Below are 19,863 nucleotides of genomic sequence, written 5' to 3'. Positions count from 1 at the left end.
TGGGCACCTCCTGGGGCTAGACAGGGCCTGGCTCCAGGAAAGAAACTCAGAGAACAAGCGCCCCTGCTCTCCAGGGGTGTCCTGCCCAGGATGTGAGGCTGGGGACACTGCTGGACCTGGCAACAGGATGGACAAGAAGGGGGAAGGGGGGGGCTTTCTCTCCTGGTAGGTGGTGTCAAGGAGGGGAGGGGAGGGTGGGACCACCTCCTCTGGGCCCCAAGAGCCTGGGAGGAGGCACCAAAATTCCCCGAGGGGGCTGAGCGCCACACTGAGTGGATCAAGCACTGTGGAGGGAGGGCTGGCTCTATATAGGTGCCCCCTCCTCTGATCCTCAGTCACCCAGGAGGTAGGTGCTATCAGGGTCCTTGTTTTCCAGTGAGGAAACAGAGGCCTTCTGGTTGCAACTGCCTGCATCACCGATCTTGCCCTCTGTGGTCTCTTTCCCATCAGCATACGAACAGCTTGTTACTTCTTCCACCAAAAACACCTGTCTTGCCCCTGCTTAGCTCTCCAGCTACTGCCCTCTTCTTTGCTCCCCTCCATAGCAAAACTCCTTGCAAGAGTCATCTTGCTCCCTCTCATTCCCTTGAGCCCCTCACCGCTAGGCTGACACCGCTCTTCTCACCATGTTAAATCCAAGGGTCAACGGTCAGATTTCACCACTGTCTTCTTCCTTGGGCTGCCAGAACTCAACACTCTGGGGGTTCTCCTCTTACCGCACTAGTTGTCCCTGACCCCTCCAATCTCTAATATGGGGGTGGTCTGGGATCAGCCACTGGACCCTGCCCTTTTCTTGGTCTGCTTGCCCCCTAGGTGATCTCACCCAGCCCTGTGGCTTTCAGTGTTATCTACATACTCCCAAGTTAAAATCTGTAGCCCCTACTGTGTATGTACCTAAACTCACTCTAACCACCTGCCTACTCAACATCTCTCCCTGGACAGCTAATAGGCATCAGAAAACTTAACATGCCTGGAACTGAACCCAAGCTTCCCTCCAAATGGGCTCGTCCCATGATCTTCTCATCTCAGTCAATGGTGACTCTGTTTTCCAGTTGCTCAAGCCAAACAGCATATTATTATCCTCAATGCCTCTCACACCCCAAAATCAATCTGTTAAGGACATTCTTTCTGGCGCTATCTTCAAAATACAACATGGCCAAAATCCAGCCACTTCCTACCATTACCATCATGATCCAAGCCCTCTCATTTTTTACCTGGAGTGTGGAAACAGCTCCTAACTGAGCTCTCCACACAGCAGGCAGAGTGATCTTGAGTAACCCAAGTCAGGTCACATCACTCCTCTCCTCAGAACCCTTCCATGGCTTCCCATTTCTTTCAGGTCGAAGGACCTCACCATGGTGCAGCACCCACACTATCTGGTCTTTGCTCCCCCTTCTCTCCTTGGCCCCTCTGGCTGCCATACCAGGTCTCAGAGCCAGAGTTTCAGGGCACCCTTCACACACTACTGGCCACCCTCACCTCCAGGACACCCAAAGCCAGTTCTACACATCCAGTCTCTGCCCATAGCGGCAGGGCACACAGCATGTGGCTGGCTCCTCTCACCAGCTCACACCAAGGCCACCAGAGGACTTTGTGCAGAAAGCTACACGTGGCAGAACCTTCTGCCCACCCTCCTGGCCCCACTTAACGTCCCCTGGGTCCTCTGGCTCTCCGGGCAGCTACTTAGAGGCCCGGCTAAGGTTCTGGATGCCCATCCCCAACCTGCTGGGCTACAGCCACAGCTCAGTACTTACCGATCCTCACGATTCCGATCCACTGAGTAAAACTGCTTCCGGAGCCACCTGGAGAGAGAAGCCTGCGGTGAGGGCCACTTCTCCATCTACAGTCAGGCCTGGGAGATGTCTGGGCACACAAAGGTCTGCTGTCCCTGTCCCCCTGGTCCCTAATGCTCCCAGCCCTAACCCCTTCAGGAGTGGTTCTTACCTCTCAATCTGCAGGGGTGTGGGTGCCTGCAATGTATCCTCCATCAGCCAAGTTAAGCCCTTGATCCACATGTTCACTTCATCCTCAGATGTGGCTGTGAGCAAGGTATCAATAGCTGCCCCGAGGGCACATACCTCCCACTGGGCAGGAGCCAGCGGGCATTCCCCTAACTATCCTCTACCTCCTCCACCCCCTTGACTCCCACCTTGCAGGCTCAGCGTTTTCAGGCGAAATTCCATTCCATAGAGAATGACAAAGCAATGTGACTGGTCCGGCCGGAAAGCTGGGTCCTCTTGATAGCGATCAAAGTCCCGTGAGGTCTTCCCTGGGCGGATCTCCTTAATTTCACGAATGTCAACTAGGAAGGTAGCAAAGAGGCCAAGATCAAGCTGGGGTCTCCCAGAGTCAACACCAAAAGGAGGGCAGCCTGGTTTCCTCATTCTTACACTCTCTCTCAGGGAGGAACCCCAGAGGCAGAGCCAAGACCACTCAGTCACTCTGGTAATAAGAGGGCTGGGTTGAGTCTAGGGATAGGCCTTTGCTAAGTAAGGGCTGAGATGTCAGAGAGGGCTATATGGGGGAAAGGTGGTTCTGTGGGGTGTCCCTTCCCTATCTTTGTTCCCTCACTGAGACATTTTGACCTGCAAAAGAGCTAGACTCCAGAAGGAGAAATAGGGACCCAAGGCTGTTCATGAGGACCACTTCCTGACACAAGGTACACACAAATCAAATCATAAAGTCCCAGAGGCAGGGCTGGGTAGGTCAAGATGGGCCTCAGGATCCCTGGGAGAAAGTAGGCTCTGGCCCAGAGGACTGGTGCATCCCTGAAATGCCTAACTGCTAAAGCCATCCCCACACAAGTCTCAGCAAGGGGCCTAATCCCCACCCCATCCCCTGACTGGCACTGGCTGTCCAAGAGCAGCAGCCATCCTGGACCCAGACCACCATTTTGCCTGGGACCATTTCCTTATCTTAGCTATCCAAGGCCCTTGCATGCTCCCGTGGCCTTCACAGGGCATAGTCAGAGAGGTACACGGGCTTGAATAGCAGATGACCTGCCTCAGCCACTAAAACTTGAGACAATGATGAATAATTTATTTAACTTCTCAGAGTCTCAGTTTTACCATCTGTAAAGCAAAGGGCTTGACTGAGTTTCTCTAGAAGGCAGGGTGGTAGAAAAAACATGCACGAGCTCTGGGTGAGACTGGCTGAACTAAAATCCTAGCTCTACCTCACATTAGCTATGTGATCTCAATAAAAGTGACAGCCACTCTGACCTCACTGCTACACCTGTGAAGAGAGTAACATAAGAGTAACACAATAGCATCAGAAAGATGTTGGTAAGATCAAAAGTCGTAACAGCTAGAAACACCCAGCACTATATGTGGGACATGGAGGGGGCCCATCCAATGGACTCCTCTGCTCCCTCAGCAAAGGTGCACAGGCTCTGACACACTCTCCAGCACAGAGAGGGGCTGCCTGCTGGCTGGAGGGCAGACATTCCAGCCCAGAAATCACCGATTTAAGGTAGATTAGGTCAAAGGAAAAAAGCTTGGCTTAGCCAACAGCTGTGACTTTCTTTGAGTACTCCCCAAGCTCTGAAGCCTCTTAAAATCCTCTAAACCCAGACTGGCCTGGTAACTTCGGAGCCAGATGCAGTGCCAGCATTTGCCTGGCCAGCCCCCACCCCAGGAGCCCTTCCAGCCCGAACTGCACACCAACCTGCCTGGAATGTCCTAACGGCCCAACTCCCCCAGATGCTCTCTTCCTGTCCTGTCCCTCTAGCAACTGTCACAAAACTCCACATCTATCCCACCTGGAACAGTGGGCATTGCTTCTGGCCCTAACCCTAGCTCCCCGACACATTTCTGGTTCTACCTGGAACCACCTGTCCCCTCAGCAAACCCCTCCAGCCTGTCCTCCAGCTGAGAGTCCTGCCTTTTCTGCTGTTTTCCCTGACCCCTGGTTCTCACCAATCAGCCATCCTTCCCCAGTCTTCTGGCTCTTCATAAAACATTATTCTGACCCCCCTAGACCTTATTCAAGCCCCTCCCGAGGCTGCCCACTGCCAGTCTAAGGAGAACAAACAACAAACACCTTCTATGGCCTTGAAGGCTCTTTGTGACAGGGCTCAGGAATTTACCTCCCCAGCTTTTGCCCTCTCACCCTCTCTGCTCCATCCACACTAAGCCACACCTAGGGCAAGAATAGCTGTTGCTTCCCATCCCTATTTCATCTTGATTCCTAGTCTGGAAATGTCCACCTCCCCGGCTCCCTTCTCTTCCACCAAGGGCCCAACTGAGAAGCTCCTTCCTGTGGTACTAATACACTTGATGCCTCGTGCATACAAACATGTACATACATGCTCACATACCTAAGGCCAGGCAGGGCCCCTCCAGGGCTTGCTTAATGACTGAAGAAATGAAAAAGGCAGGTACACAGGCAGAAGGAGGGAAAACCAAATAGGGATGGGGAACAAAAATGAATAGTTATACTCGGGTAGAAACAGGGGCAGGGAGAACTGGGCCATAAAAGACCTAACCGAGAACACAGGGCTTCCAATGACAGAAGGAGGAGCTTCCATCAGGGGAAATGGCTAGATCAGAAACTGCAGAACAACCACAAACTCTGCCTTTTGAAACAGAAACCAGTCTGCTCTTCCGGTGTGGAGCTGCTGTCATCCCCCTCCCACACCTTCTTGCAAAGGTGAGTGTGACTGTACACACACACACACACACACACACACACACACACAGTCAACAGGCCTGCACTCCTGCACATATTTCCATTGAGATCAGTTGAAGGCAGAACAGGTGCCTGAGATAGGGACCAGGTAAGCATAGCGCAGCTCCAGGCCAGGCATCCAATGCTCCCAAGTTCCTGTTGGCCACACCTGGTCCCTTGTACTGTCTTCCGTAAGAAGGCACCAGCCTGGCCCTGGCAGCACAGTGAGATGCTCTACTAGGTTCTTGAAAGCCACATCCTGTGCTACCTCCCAACCTCACCCTTCATCTTCCTGCCTCCCAGAACAAATATGGCAGCATCCTCTTTCCTGAGAGAGCCAGAGCTGGTCCCCAGAAATTCACAAGGAGACTCCCCAGAGAGGAATGGCCTCTGCCCTGGTGGCAGGTGACAGAGCGAACGATCCAGTCTGGCACAGTCTGGGTCAGACCTCTCTGCCATTAGTCAGGAGGGCAGGAAAAGAGACGTTCCCAGAACTTAGGAGCTTGAGAAGGGGAGAACTACTTAGGGGAGTAGGAAAGTCACATCTTATACCCAAAAATCCATGACCTAGCACTCCTCCCCAACTCAGAACCATGAGAGAACAACATTCAGGGGAACTCTGGGGAAAAGAAAAGCCAGGGGTATGAAGAGGCCGTCACTATGAAGAAGATGGGGCAGTGAGAAGGAGGAACTCTTTGAGAACAAGGGCAGGATCCCACAAGTAGCAGCCCAGAGGCCTGATGTATAGCATGATGACAAAGGCCTAATGCCCAGGCTCGCCTTGACCCAAGAGGGCAAAGCCCAGCCAGCACAGCCCATCAGGGCTGTAGCATATTCATTCTGCCCAGCACCAGGTCCCCAGGCCCATGGTGATGGCTGCCCAGGCTTCAGGAATGGCACCATGTCCCCAAGCCCACAGTGAATGCTGCCTGGGCTTCAGGAATGGCCTGGGCATTACCATTCCAAATGTGGCTATGGTAGACAGTGACAAGATAAGCTGCTTGGGGCAGTGAGGGGGATTTAGTCCCTTATATTGAATCGCTCACAAACTCTGATGAAGAAACAGATTCAGTCTTTCTTTTTTTTTTTTTTTTTTTTTGAGACGGAGTCTCGCTCTGTCGCCCAGGCTGGAGTGCAGTGGCGCGATCTCGGCTCACTGCAAGCTCTGCCTCCCGGGTTCGCGCCATTCTCCTGCCTCAGCCTCCCGAGTAGCTGGGACTACAGGCGCCCGCTACCGCGCCCGGCTAATTTTTTGTATTTTTAGTAGAGACAGGGTTTCACCGTGTTAGCCAGGATGGTCTCGATCTCCTGACCTCGTGATCCGCCCGCCTCGGCCTCCCAAAGTGCTGGGATTACAGGCGTGAGCCACCGCGCCCGGCCCAGATTCAGTCTTTCTTAAGGGGCTCTGAAGTAATGAGGGACCACACACACCTGTGCCTGGACTGTATATCACATGTCAGCTCTGAGGACTGAGAACCTTCTCATAAGCCAGGCTTCCTGGTGCCCCAGGCAGAATCCTGGGGCCTTGCTCTGCTCCCTGCCCTGGTGGAGATCTGCCTTCTCCTGCTCTTTCAAGAAGCTTTCCCTGACCATCCCCTTCCCAGCTTAGTGAGGAGAACCACACAGCTCTTAAATTCTAGCTATGAGGCCTTGGCAGTCCCTCACTCTTTTGGTCTCAGTTTCCCCATCAGGAAACTGGAAATTCCTCTTACCTCACATGGTTGCTGTGAGGGCCATGCTGGGAAGTGCTGGTAATAGAGAAGTCTGGAGACAGCCCACCTGTCTACCTGTGTGCCTAGTGCCATTGACATGGAGCCTACAAAAGCTGGCAGCAGTGGAGACAAATAAGGCCACTTGCCAAGGCTCCACTAGGTGCAAACCCAAACTTGGGTGAAATAAAGATGATCCATGACGAGAAGAATACAAGCAGCTATTTCGCCAGCTCAAAAAGAAGCCTGGCAGGGATGGGGGCATTGTATGGGGAGAAGGGGGACTCTTACAGACTTGTGTACAGATAAGCATATGCAGACACGCTGCTTCCTGAGCCTGCAGTGCCCCACCAGCACACTCACCAATAGTCTGAGGCACGTGCATCCCCAAAGATCAAGTTTCAAATCCTGGCTCCAAGCATATAGCTAGGCCTTGGCAAGTCTGCAGTCCTCTCTGGTTCATCGTAAGATGAAGGCTTTCGTGGGAGTAGACCCACAACAGACCCTTACATGTAGGCACACTACCTCACAGATATCCACATAGGACGGTCAGCCTTGGCCTGCCCTTACCACGCCCAACCTCAGATTCATGTGTGTTTTGTTTTCTGGGCAGAAGGAAATGTGCCTGCTGCCTGGCACCTGGGGCCAGCTCTAAGCATTAAAGCAAAATGCCACAAGACTGAATTTGTAAAATAAAAGGTTATATGACGAGGCCAGGGAGACTGGGAAGAGCAATGTTCCTTTTCCATCTCTTTCCTCTTCTCCCCTCCCTTCTCAGGCCAGGGACAGACTCCTGGCCTGAGACCACAGAGATTAGAGACCAGCAGTTACTCAGAGTGGAGCTTCTGGGCCATGCAGTCCTGGACAGCATCCCCCTTTTGGACATGCCAGTAATGGCAGTTGCTTTCCCTTTAAAAGAGGAGCCTGTTTCCTCATCTGAGCCACCCTATGCCCAAGCACTCTGGGAGCTGTGAAGCTATACAACCCTCAGGGCCAGCTGAGAACCTGCCTCTGCAGGAGAGTAAGCCCCCACCCTGGGACAGCACCCAATCCACTGAGTGGGGAGAGAGGGTGCTGTCGAAGGGACAAGCTATATGGCGGGCAGCCAGTCTGGAACCTGGGAAAGGGAGAAGACAATAACCACAGAGGACCCATCTGTGTGCCTGGCTCTTCTGAAGGTAGGGCTGCTTCCTGTCTTTGACTCTTGCTCCCACCCCGACTCCCCCGAGACATCAGGCCAAGTCACAGGCCTGCCACTAGCTCTCTTCCTGTCCAGTAAAGTGGGATAACCACCCTGTCTGGCCACCACGAGGATGTGCATAAGGGCAGTATTCCTGTTGCCCCGGCAGAGTTCAAGGACAGCGGGAACCCTAGGGAAGAGAAAGAGAAGAGCAAAGGCAGGGCTCCTCAGAGCACAGCCAGTGAGAGCCAGCCAATCCTGCCCTAGGGGGCAGACACATGGCAGGCCCTAGAAGGGGGAGAGGGAGCCCAATCATCAAATCCAAGACCCTAAATTAGACCTAAGTTTCTTGTTGGAACCTGTGTCCTAGTATCCCCTGTGCTCAAAAAAGCCACTTCCAAATAGCCCAACAGACAGAGGTCCCCCAAATTTATAAGCCTGTTAACCACTCATCAGGCAAAAAGGGTGTAGAGAGGTATTATGAGCAAAAGCACTGGCAAGGTGGGCAGGAGGCCTGGACCCATCTCTCTGAGCCTCATTTTCTTCATCTGCAAAATAGAATCACCACTCCTGGCACCTCCTTCATTGGACTACAGTGAGATGCCAACGAGGTAAGAGATACAGAAGTGATTTAATCAGAAAGGGACAGGAGGACATATTGAAAACTAAACCCACCAAATGATGAAGATATGGCCAAGAAAACCATAACCAAAAGTACCCCAAATTTCTGAACATGAAACATGCTTTCACTGAAATATTTCTCTGGGTCTGGGTGTCTCGCTCTGTTGCCCAGGCTGGAGTGCAGTGGTGCAATCTCGGTTCACTGCAACCTCCGCCTCCGGGGTTCAAGTGATTCTCATACCTCAGTCTCCCAAGTAGCTGGGATTACAGATGCACACCACCATGCCCAGCTGATTTTTGTATTTTTAGTAGAGACGGGGTTTCACCATGTTGGCCAGCTGCTCTCAAACTCCTGACCACCAGTGATTCGCCTGCCTCGGCCTCCCAAAGTGCTGGGATTAGAAGCATGAGCAACCATGCCCTGTCTGAAATATTTCTCTTCAGAGAGGGTTTTCCCTTTATAAAGTGCATACGCTCACTTTAGAAGGCTGAGGCAAGAGGACTGCTTGAGGCCAGGAGTTCAAGACCCATCTGGGTAACAGAGGAAGACCCCACCTCTGCAAAAAATAAAAATTAAAAAAACTTAGCTAGACATGGTAGCACATGCCTGTAGTCCCAGCTACTTGGGAAGCGGTGGGAAAGATCACTTGAGCCCAAGGGTTTGAGGCTGCAGATGAGTAGGAAGCTCTATGAGCTATGATCACAGTACTGTACTCCAGCCTGGCCAACAAAGCGAGATCCTTTCTCTAAAAACACAAAACAAAAACACAAAACCCAAAGTGTGTAAGCTAATTGATGTAAATGGTAGCAAAAACTATCCATTTAAACATGCATGGAGTAAAGAAATTTTGTAACTTAAAAAAACTGCAACTCATAGTAAATATGAAAGGTCTCTTTAAAATCTAAAGAGCTTGAAAGAGGTAAGCGAAGATTTCCTGGACAGGTTCCTTCCCTTCTGGGGGTTTTTACTACCTCCACCTGTGGCCTGTGGACCCCAGAACCCCTCAAGGCCTGTGTGCCCCGCTCTGCAGAGGGCACTGGAGGAAGGCAGGGAAAGCCCAGCCCTCCTCAAAAGGGTCCAAGTCCAATTAACACAACACAGACACCAGCCCATATCTCCCCATACTCCTTCCTGCCTCAGCCTTTGCACAAGCCACTCCTACCTCCTCACTTAAGCCCCCACCAGGCCCAGGCCAGGGGCACACTAGGTGCCCCCTCCTCTCTTGTGTGTCACCACTTGTCACACCTGCTGGTGCTTCCCTGGTGTCTTAGGCCACTGGCCTATGAGCTCCTCCAAGGAAGAAACCACATTTGACTCTTCTCTCCATTCCCTACCAGTCCAACACAAACCCAGGGCCTGGGGAGGCCTCAAAATGTTTAGAGTACTTAAGAGCAGGAGTAAACACATGGGAGTTAGATTCCAGAGCTAATTATCCAACAGGCAGCAAAGGCCACAGATGCTCAAAAATGGTACCAGAAAGATGGTATCAAGGATGGCTTCCTGGAAGAGGTGGCACAGTGGGCCACAGAGGCTGAGGGGCTACAACAAATACTGAAAATGCAGTGGTCAGTGAGGTAACAACGGGAACAGAAAAAGCAGCAGCAGGCATAGTTGGGGGGAATGTGACCCCTGGGGGCAAATACAGTCTGGAAACACTGGGAGGTCCTTACATAAAGATTCCTATAGCCAGTGGGAACCACGGGAAGCTAACAGAGCTTTGGGAAAAACAGTAAAAGCAGCAGGATGCTGAGCACCCACGCCCTGCTGGGCCCGAAGCCAAGACCATGAGGAGATTCAGGAGAGTGGTCCCAGGGGTCAGAAGAGGTGTGTAGATCTCCAAAATGACCTCTCACCAATCACCCTCTCCACATGTAGTCTGTGGCAAACAGATGAGCCCCTCCCAGTTCCCCACTCCCATACCAAAGAAAATACACAGCCAGGACCTAGGAGAGCATTAATGGAGCTAAGCCTTCTCCACCAGAGGATGCTGAAAGATGGACAAAGAAAAGTTCCAGCAGAAGTGAGTATCATCTGGGCCACTTCTGGCCCCCTACCTCAGTCACCCCATCCCCAGGTTCCTTTACAACTCCCTGTGGGGTACGGCAGGCACTGCACTGCACTGCAGATCCCCCTTCACAGGCAGCCAGAGGCACAGGGGCTCTGCACCCATCAGGACCATACGGCTTTGGCAAGGTTTTTGCAGCTCTGAAGGAAAAGGATGGAGGTAGCCAAAGAAGAGACAAAGATAGGACCTGGACACAGGTGGGGAGGAAGCCTGATGCAATAGTAGCCAGGCCACAGGATGGTCAGCATTTCCAAGCTGGCTGCATATGCCCAAAGCCTGTGGAAAGGGTGAGAGTTCTCCTCTCCCTCTCATTCCTCTCTCTTCCTGAGACTATAATATTCCTCCTCCTGCCTCTCAGTAGAAACATACTCACAAATCTGAGGTTTCCCTGAGCACATCTGGCTGCCACCAAAGGAAGGTCAAAGTGGAGGGGTGGGTAGCTATCCCTTTCCATTTTACAAACAAGGATCTGGGTTCAGGGACTTCTGAGGTCACAGGGTTATATGGCAAAGGGAAGGCGATGGTGGGGCTTACTGTCCTTCCCATTACTGTGCAGCAGCTGCCTTCAAACCAGACCGGCGGGCAGCGAGTTGGACAAGCTTGGTCTAGATTCTAGACAAATCTCTTTGAAACAATGAGGAAACAGAGGGTCCAAAGGGTCTTGTCATGGTCATATGGTGAGTCATGGCAGAACTGGGACACTCTGCAGTGTCCCCACAGCAGCTGCTATCCCTGACACTGGGTATACAGAGAAACACAGAGCAGCCATAGCCAGCCTTTGTACCATCCAGGCAGGCAGCCCTCTTCCCTAGGACTCTAAATTAATCTTACCTATTTCAGAGGTAAGAACAGAATCCAAAGGAAGGAAGGGAAAGGAGGTCCCACCGAGAGAAATTAAAGCTGGAAGAGCACTCAGCAGTGATCTATTCGGCTTATGCAGTCATTCATTCCATCATCTGATCAAACATTTATCGGGCATCTATCTACTCCATGTCAGGCCCTGGGCTGGGTCCTAGGGAAACAGAGATCAATAAGGCATTTGAGTTCCTGCCTTTGAGAAAACCCCTGCCTGATGGAGGAAACAGATGGGGAAGCAGATAACTATGAGGTCATGCAAAGAGTAGAACAACAGGGAGGTGTCTGTGGAGCTGAGTGTGTGTAGAGCAATGTCTTGGAGTGCTCTGTAAAAGCCAGGTCTGGAGGGCTGACAAGCACACATTGGGCAGAGGGGTTCATGGAAACCAAGACAGAGGTGCAGGAGTCCACTAAGTTCCACAAACAGGGCATTCAGAGTATCATGGATGAGAAGGGAGGGAAGATGGCCTATACCAAGCCTTGAGTGCCACAGTAGGGAAAGGTGGCTTTCCCCAACTTTTCTGCACAAGCCCAGAAGATTCTCCAGGCAGCCATGGGTCAGCCTCTGTGTCAGGAGTCTAGTGTGCTCCAAACTCTGCCTCCCTTGCAGACTGATGCTGCCTAAGTTCTTTCTAGATGGCCTGTGTATGCCAGGCTCCTAGCTACAGGAGAGAGACTGGGGACCCACCAGGGCCATGTCTCAGGGATGCCCAGGACCTCAAAAGTCCCTCATGAAATGCTCCCCCACATAGTACACTCAGGCTACTTGGAGAACCAGAGCAATGGGTATAAGTCACTTTTAAAATTTTTCTTTATATTTTATAGAGATGGGGTCTCGCTATGTTGCCCAAGCTTGTCTCAAACTCCTGGCCTCAAGTGATCCTCTCACTTTGGCCTCCCAAAGTGCTGGGATTACAGGTGTGAGCCACCATGCCTGGCCCATAAGTCACTCTGTTGTCCAGGCTGGAGTGCAGTGGCACCACCAGGGCTCACTGTAGCCTCTACCTCCCCAGGTGCAGGTGATCCTCCCACCTTGGCCTTTCAGGTAGCTGGGACTACAGGCAAACCACAACGCCAGGCTGATTATATTTTTTGCAGAGATGGTGTTTTGCCATGTTGCCCAGGCTGTTCTTGAACTCCTGGGCTCAAATGACTCGCCAGTCTTGGCCTCCCAAAGAGCTGGGATTACAGGCATGAATCACTGTGCCTGACCCATAAATCACTTATCTATGGTCCTCCTTCCTGATCCCTCAGAGCAATCAACATGGTTGATCACGCCCTCTCTCCTTGAAGCTCTGCCCTTGATTTCTCCTGCACAACCTTGCCTGGTTTTCATGCTTCTTTGTGCGCTACAGGCCTACCTGCATTTAGCAATGGCCTTGGTCAAGGCTCAGGTCAAGGTCCTCTCTTCCGGTGCTCTGCCTTCTTCCTCATCAGTGTCAGCTATGCCCACACCCTTAATTACCTCCTATGTACAGATAATTCACAAACAGGTCTCTAGCCTAGTCCTCTCCTCTTAAGCTTCAGATCCTTCAATTCAGCTGCCTACTTGCTATCCCCACTCTTCATCTCAAAACGTCTCAAAGACAACTCCTCAAAACCAAACACTGTCTTCTCTCTCTCACCAGAACCGAGGCCTCTTGCCATACCCCCTGGGTCAGCTAAGAGCATCACCATTCAAACACGTACCCAAACTCCAAACTTCAGAATGATCCTTCGCATCTCCTTTTCTCTCACCAGCCCCCAATCCAGCCCTCTGAGAAGTCCTACTGGCTTTATTATTCAAAATTAACCATACGTTCTGAGCACCTACATGAGAGACATTAAACTAGATACTTGGAATACAAGTACCTCAAGGAGCTTGAATGTGGAAGGAAAAATTAGATATGAGTATTATGCTAGATAGCTTACGTTAGAGTCCACAGACAAATACTATAAGAAGCTGAGAAGTAGAGGATGAAGTAGTTACTACCTCTGCTGGGTGGGAAGAGACGATGAGCAACAGCAGCATCTGGCATCCTAACACTCATTTCTTGCATATTTACTTTGCATAGACATTGTATAAAGCTCTTGATAAGATTGCCTTACAACGATAAAAACTGCCTTATATTTTATCCTTGCAAATAACACTATGAAGTAAGTATTAGGGTCCCCAATTCCCGAGTGAGGAAATTGAGCACAAAGAGGTTAATTAACTTACCTAAGGTGGCAGTTGGTGAGTGGCAAAGCCAACAATACTTCAAAGCCAAGACTGCCTGTACCCTAGACGTGTGCTCTGTAATGCCTCAGAATCCTTGTTGGAAGTGGCCAAGCAGGGCCAGCACAGACAGAAGGGGAGGATGGAGAGGACTCCAGGTTTCGTGGTGCACTCCTGCTTCACAGTATTTATTATAGTAGCCATACATGTATTTTAAGGCTGTCTGATTGTTTTCTCCACTAGAGTGTAAACTCCTTGAGAGACTGCACCATGTCTGCCATCTTCAATGCTCCATGCCTACCAGGAACTTAATAAGGTTTTGCGGACCTTATTCAAGAAAAATACTATGAAAGCATCACTGCTATATAACCTGTTCCTGCTCACTAGATAAATGAGGCCCTCCTGACCACAGCCCAGCATATCTCCAAGTCTCTCTCTGCTGCCCTGTCTCTGCAGAGCCCTCTCACAAGGGAGAGGAAATGGAATGGGTTGGGAGAAGAAATAAAAATCTGGGGTCTCCCTCCTACAAGGAAACAACAGGGGCCTAGGACTCATAGTGGTGGGGGAAGCGTCAGAGCAATAGGGGCTGAGGTAGGGAGACAAGTGGGAAAGGGAGAATAGAGGCCTTCCCCTCTGCCACTCCCTGAACCCCATGACATCTCACCACCCCAACCTTGGTTCCTGCCTCTTTGGTTTCTGTGTTACTGCCACCTCTTGGACAGTAAATGTTGGTTTAGTCCTTAAGCCTCCAACAGAGTAAATCTGTGGGGCTGGAGACGTTCTAAATAATGACCGGAAGTCGTCAGGTCAGAGGCCTGCTTGCTGAGACATCCTGCTTCAGCAGAACCCACTAGGCTCTCCTGTTTTAGAGCTACTTGACCCAGCCGCCACAGCATCTGGCTGCACTCCCTTTGGGCCATGCCAGCCCAAGCCAAGCCACTCTCCTGTTCCCTTTTTGCTTCCTGGGAAACAGGGCCCCAGTGAGTGATCTAGTCTCTGATCTCACTCCAAGGTGCCAGGGATCTCATTCACTCACTGCCTGCCCAGAAAGCCCAGCTTAAATTTTTTTTTTTTTAAAGAGACAGAGTCTTGCTCTGTCGCCCAGGCTGGAGTGCAATGGCACGATCTTGGCTCACTGCAACCTCTGCCTCCCGGGTTCAAGCAATTATCCTGCCTCAGCTTCCTGAGTAGCTGGGTTACAGGCGCCTGACATCACGCCTGGTTAATTTTTGTATTTTTAGTAGAGATGGGATTTCACCATCTTAGCCAGGCTGGTCTTGAACTCCTGACCTCGTGATCCCCCCACCTTGGCCTCCCAAAGTGCTGGGATTACAGGCGTGAGCCACCGTGCCCAGCCCAGCTTAAATTCTTTGAACTCACCTCCCCTACTGAGAGAGATGGCTACCTTGGATTTCTTTCTCCGAAGTTGAAGTTGAATACCCTATCGTTTTACCTGCTTAGGACAGCTGCTTGCCCAACCTTTACTAGCACACATGATTGTATGGAGCTTCATGCTTCCAGTGTAGACCAGTTCTCAGGCCAGAACCAGGCCATCCTCTTGTGATCAGTCTGGCAACGGACATTCTGTTCTCACTGGAGGGAATGCTCTGTGTTTCACTGCTGGCCTCAAAAGGCCCTCAGCAAAATCCTTAACAAAGTGACATATGTTACCTTTTCTAACCTCCTTGGTAGATATGCTAAGAACTCCCAAGAAAAGGCCACAGTCCCAGTTAGGATGGACAAGCTAACACAGGCACATTATACTCGATTACTGTTGAAGGTGGAGGAAGTGACTAGGGCAGGAAGAGGGGAGCTGCCTCCAAACAGCTGGTGGACTATCAGGCAGAATAGGGTGACCATAAAGTGGGTCTTCAGTGCCTCAGAGAAGGACCATCACCCCTGCCCCCATCGCTGCCCAACCTCCCAACTGAGGGAATGGAGTTGTATTCCTTAGCTCACCTCCTGCCCCCAAGTAAGCTGAGAAACCTGTGGGACCTATGGCCAACTGGAGCTCTCCTTCACTCCTTCCTAGGGTTAGTCACCCTGTGAACTCAGGCCCACACTCTCTGGGCCTTAGGCTGAAGTCAAGGTGGGGTTGGAATTCTCCCACCACACATCCACACCTACACAGCCAGAACCCAGTGTGGTCAATACCCAACTCCTACCATGGGCAAGGCCAAGCCAAGGACACTATGACCCAAGCCCATGCCCTCAACAATCATTTCCCTCAGAACATTTTAACTCAACCATATCCCCAGGTGTCCAAGAAAACAGGAAGCCAACCCCAAAGTGAACTCCCCACCTGTGCCGAGGAAGAACTAAACACACACAAACAAGTGGCCAAACTCGCCATGGCCCAACTCCTCACCAGTTTGGCCAGCTGTTCACTGTCAGGGCCCAGAACATCAGTGAGACCACCCACTCTCCTCCGTACCCAAGCCTTGCTGCCTTGTGCCCAGGCCCCTCACAGCCTTTGTACAGATGCTTTACCCAACACCTGTGTGCCAGCTGGCAGGTGGAGGGACCCCAGGGGGTAGGATGGGCTGCTACAGGGAGAAAGGCGATTCCGTCTTGGCCCTCAGGCCCAGCCTACAGCACTTTAGGCACAGCTGTCTCCTGCCAGCCCTGGGCATTAGCGGTTTTCTGCATGGTCCAGATCACAAGCTTCTCAGGATCAAGGACTGGGTCACCTCGTTTTCTTGCTTCCTAACTCCAGCCTCCTCTGTGCCAGGCCTGGGCTCAGTAAAAAGGGATGCCAGTCTTCTGTAGGAGAATGCCCTGCCCCGTTTACTCTGCATCCTGAGTCTTGCTGAAGCCAGGGCCACCGGCCAACACCAGGAAGGGCCAGGGCCGGAAGGAAGCAGCAGAGCCTATACACAAAGCCTACATGTGGACTATAAAAAGGAGCTCCTCCCTGCCTCCCCCAGGATGGGCCCGGTTCCTAGGAGGTAAAGAGTGGGGAGAAAGCTAGGACTTAAGCCTGGGCACACAGCCACTGCAGCCTCTCAAAAGCTAGCCAAGAACCACCTCAAAAGGAACTAGTCTTGCAAGGAGGGGTGCGAGAATATTAAGGGCTTAGCCAGGAATGCAAGTAGAGACTCTCCAAGTCCCATCTCTTGGGACCATAGCCTCTCTTAAGGCAACCAACTCCACTGTCCCCATTGCTTCTTCCCCGAAACTACAGAATATTCGGGGACCAACCCCTTCTCACACTTCTCTACTCTCTAGGGGCTGAAAACACCCCCTAGAAGTCTCTAGGCACCCATATTCCCCACTTTCTCTGGAGACTTCAGCACACCCAGCAAAGCTCTGGGAAGCAACTGTGATGAGTGGCAGAAGTAGCGAGAAACTCAAACTCTGGGCAGCAGGAGGATACTGTGGCCACAACAGAGTAGGCTCAGCGGGCAGCTCAAGTAGGGCCATGGGTTGGTGGGGAAGGCGGGGGCAGCTATGGCAGAGATGACAATTAGGCAAGGGCCACACAAATATACCTATTTCAAAGATGTCAGCCAAGACAGTCTCTGGACCCACACAGGCAGCACTCTACTCTACCACAACAGCAAAGCCACACTCACCACATGCATCCTAAGTCATAGAAATTAATTCCTTCTAAACCTCCATACTCCAAATCCCTCTCCAGCCTAGTTTGCCCAGGGTGTTCAGGTTCTATACTAGAGGCCTCACCCAGAACCACTGAGGCCACTCTCCAGCGACGGTGGTGTAGGTTAGCACACATAGCAAACAGGGGAAATTAACCTTCCTTGTTGCCAACCATTGATATGTGGGCATCATTTGTTATCACAGCACACTCTCACCTACCCTGACAGAGCAGCCTCTTGCCTTATTTCCTTCATAGAACTCACCAAATCCTATAAGAATTTTATCTGTCTGCCTATTTATCTCCTTTCTGGCTGTATCTACCCTAACCTTATGTCCACTACTGGTCTCCACAGTGCTTGGCACAGTTAGCAAATGCCAGAGTCTAAAGCCAGGGAAGCACAAGTCGTCTCTCACTTATTCAATGAGCCACTGAGGCCCAAGAAAGCTAGTTTTTTGTTTTTTTTTAAGGAGAGTAGGTATGGTGAGATGGAACACAAACCAGGCTAGAGATCTACTGCCACCATGAACAAGTCAGAGGCTGGAGTAATCACATCCAGCTCAGTGTGCCCAACACACAGTAGCAAGGCCCACAACAAATGTATGACAAATTAAAGAGCACATGAATGAATGCATGCTCTTGAGTTGTCATAGAGAATCCTGGAAAAGCCCTTCTCAGGATATTTGGGGCATGGAGCCCCAGGTTCCCATGTTCTGTAGAAGCTTAGGCGGAAGTGTCACCACAAACCAGAAAGTCAAGAGGGTGAAGCTCTTCTGTGTCCCGCCCCCAATCAGCGGCTACATTCACCCCCATGTAGGAGTGTGGGAAAGGTCTGGGTGGGCCAAGCATCTCGACACCGGTGTTGTGGCAAGGATGAGTGCAGGACGGGTTTTGAAATTGAGGCAATGAGTCCAGCTTGTCCACAGATGGAAGTCTAGGCTGGTCAAACACATGTGGCCAGAGGGAAGAAAAACAAAACAAAACAAAATAACCCTCTGTTCCTATAGAACAGTCCATCCTATTATCATTTTCCCCAGAATGGGAGAATAAACTGAATACTATAGCAGGAATCTGAAATCCTAGGATCTGCCATGAAGTTGCTATGTGACCTTACCCTTAGGGCTTGGTTTTCTCCTCTGTAAGAGAGGGATAGTAACTCCTGCCCTCCATGGATTCATGGAGCTTCTGTGAAGTTCAAACAATACAACAGGTGAGAAAATGTTCCATGAACTCCCAATATGCTATTCCAATTCCAGAGTTTTTTGATGCCCCAGTCCTCTGTGTACAGACTCAGGGAAGGAACACAGAAAGCAAGTAGGAAACAGACTCCTAGCCCAGGTTGTTGGAGCAGCCACTTGTGGCCGAGCTTAGTGGTGGAAAAGACTGGAGCTCTGTAGTTAACAAAGGTGAGAGTAAAGGAAATGAATACTGTTAAGTGGCCACTAAGTGACAAATGTTGTGCTGGGTAGTTTTCACATAAAATCTCTTACTCTTATATATAATCTCCCTTATTATTAATATACAGCTCTGTGAGGAGAAATTACTTTTACAGCTAAAGATCAATTTCAGACAGGGAAAAGTAATCTGCCCAAGGTCACAGTAAGAGCTGAGACCTGAACCCAAATCTGACCAGCTCTAGCCACAAATCTCCAGGCACTTCGGCTCAATTACCAGCAAGGTGGGACTATCTGGTCAATGGTAGCCTGAAGCCACTCCTCACCCGTGGCTCCACCTTGAGTCTTGCCACCTGTAAACACGCTGCTCTCAGAGATTCCCTCCAAGGACGCACTGTTCCCATGCTCCTCTAAACAAAGCACTCTACAAGGGGCACCAGAACATTCCCATCCTCCTATCCCACACCCATCTCTCCTAGGACTCTCTTCAAAGTCTGCAGTGACTTTTCTAGTTCTAACAAAGCAAGTGGAAAGGGGGAAAAATCAGTCTCCTAATATCACACCTTTGCAATCTCAGGCCTCGCTCCCTTCCTCCAACTTATCATCTGTGGTCTCCTTGAAGCCACGTCCCACAGGAAAAGGCACAGAGTAAGAAGAGATGCTGTGAGTTAACGGAGACTGACACAGAACAGTGACAGCAGAGGCAGGCCCTACCACATCGAGGCTGTGGCATTAGAGCACTTCCTCGAAGACAAGATCTCTCCAGATAGCGTCCTGGGCTAGGCACTTAGAAATAGGACAATATCATACCTTCACTCTACAGAAGGGGTTACCACCCAAAGCAGCTGCTTCCAGCCAACTGCCCTGTCTCCCTGCAAAACCAGCAGTGGGAAAGAGCCCTGACAATAGAGGGACTGCTGAGAGCTGCAAGAGAGGATGGGCGGGCCTCCTTGCCTCTGAATCAAAGGGCTTGGTGGCCAGGCACCAGCCCCTTAGGACAACAGGTGCATTCGAACTCCTCCCCACCAGGTCCTCCTGAGAACTTAATCCTCATCTCTGTCCTGTCAGGGATCCTACGTAGTAAGCACTTACACTGTGCCACACTCCATGCTAAGCACTTTATACAGGTGCTAAGCACTTTATACAGGTTCTCATCAAATCCTCACAAAAACCTTATAAAATAAATGCCATTTAATACTATCCTTTTTACAGATAAGCAGCCCAGAGAGGTAGTCATATGCTCTAAGGTCACAGAGCAAGTAAGCTGCACAACAGGATTTTAATTCAAGCAGAGTCTAGGGCCCAAATGCTTAACTACTAAGCTCTGTCTCACCCCTCAAGACCCAGCCCTTCTCCCATCTACCACCATGGCATCCCCACCCTGCCTCAGCAAGAAGGTCTTGTCTGGGCCCTCATCAGCTCTCTCCTGCAAACTGTGCAAACCGTAGGAGCTCACTGGCCTCCCTCCCCAACACCTGCCTGACAAACCACTGCCACTGTGGTCTCCCAGGCAGAGGCAAGTCAGTCCCACAACAGCCTCCGCTGACTCCCGTCGCCTCCAGGACTGAGTGTAAT

General features: G+C 51.1%; 1 protein-coding gene across 7 annotated transcripts in view; it reads right to left on the bottom strand.

The window, feature by feature from the left end:
- PLCG1 (phospholipase C gamma 1) overlaps positions 1–19,863 on the bottom strand; it is a 39,079-nt gene that overhangs the window by 13,802 nt on the left and 5,414 nt on the right. For all 7 annotated transcript variants that reach the window (XM_009437241.4, XM_054674891.2, XM_024352157.3 and 4 more), the window contains 3 exons: positions 2,150–2,302; positions 1,945–2,038; positions 1,755–1,802 (listed from right to left, as the gene is read on the bottom strand). In XM_009437241.4, the coding sequence (XP_009435516.1) occupies positions 1,755–1,802; positions 1,945–2,038; positions 2,150–2,302 (295 nt within the window). The remainder of the gene's footprint in view (positions 1–1,754; positions 1,803–1,944; positions 2,039–2,149; positions 2,303–19,863) is intronic.

The sequence above is a fragment of the Pan troglodytes genome, chromosome 21, assembly GCF_028858775.2.
Source record: "Pan troglodytes isolate AG18354 chromosome 21, NHGRI_mPanTro3-v2.0_pri, whole genome shotgun sequence".
NCBI lineage: Eukaryota > Metazoa > Chordata > Mammalia > Primates > Hominidae > Pan > Pan troglodytes.
The sequence above is the reverse complement of the archived record's forward strand: the minus strand, read 5'-3'. Positions and strand labels throughout refer to the sequence as shown.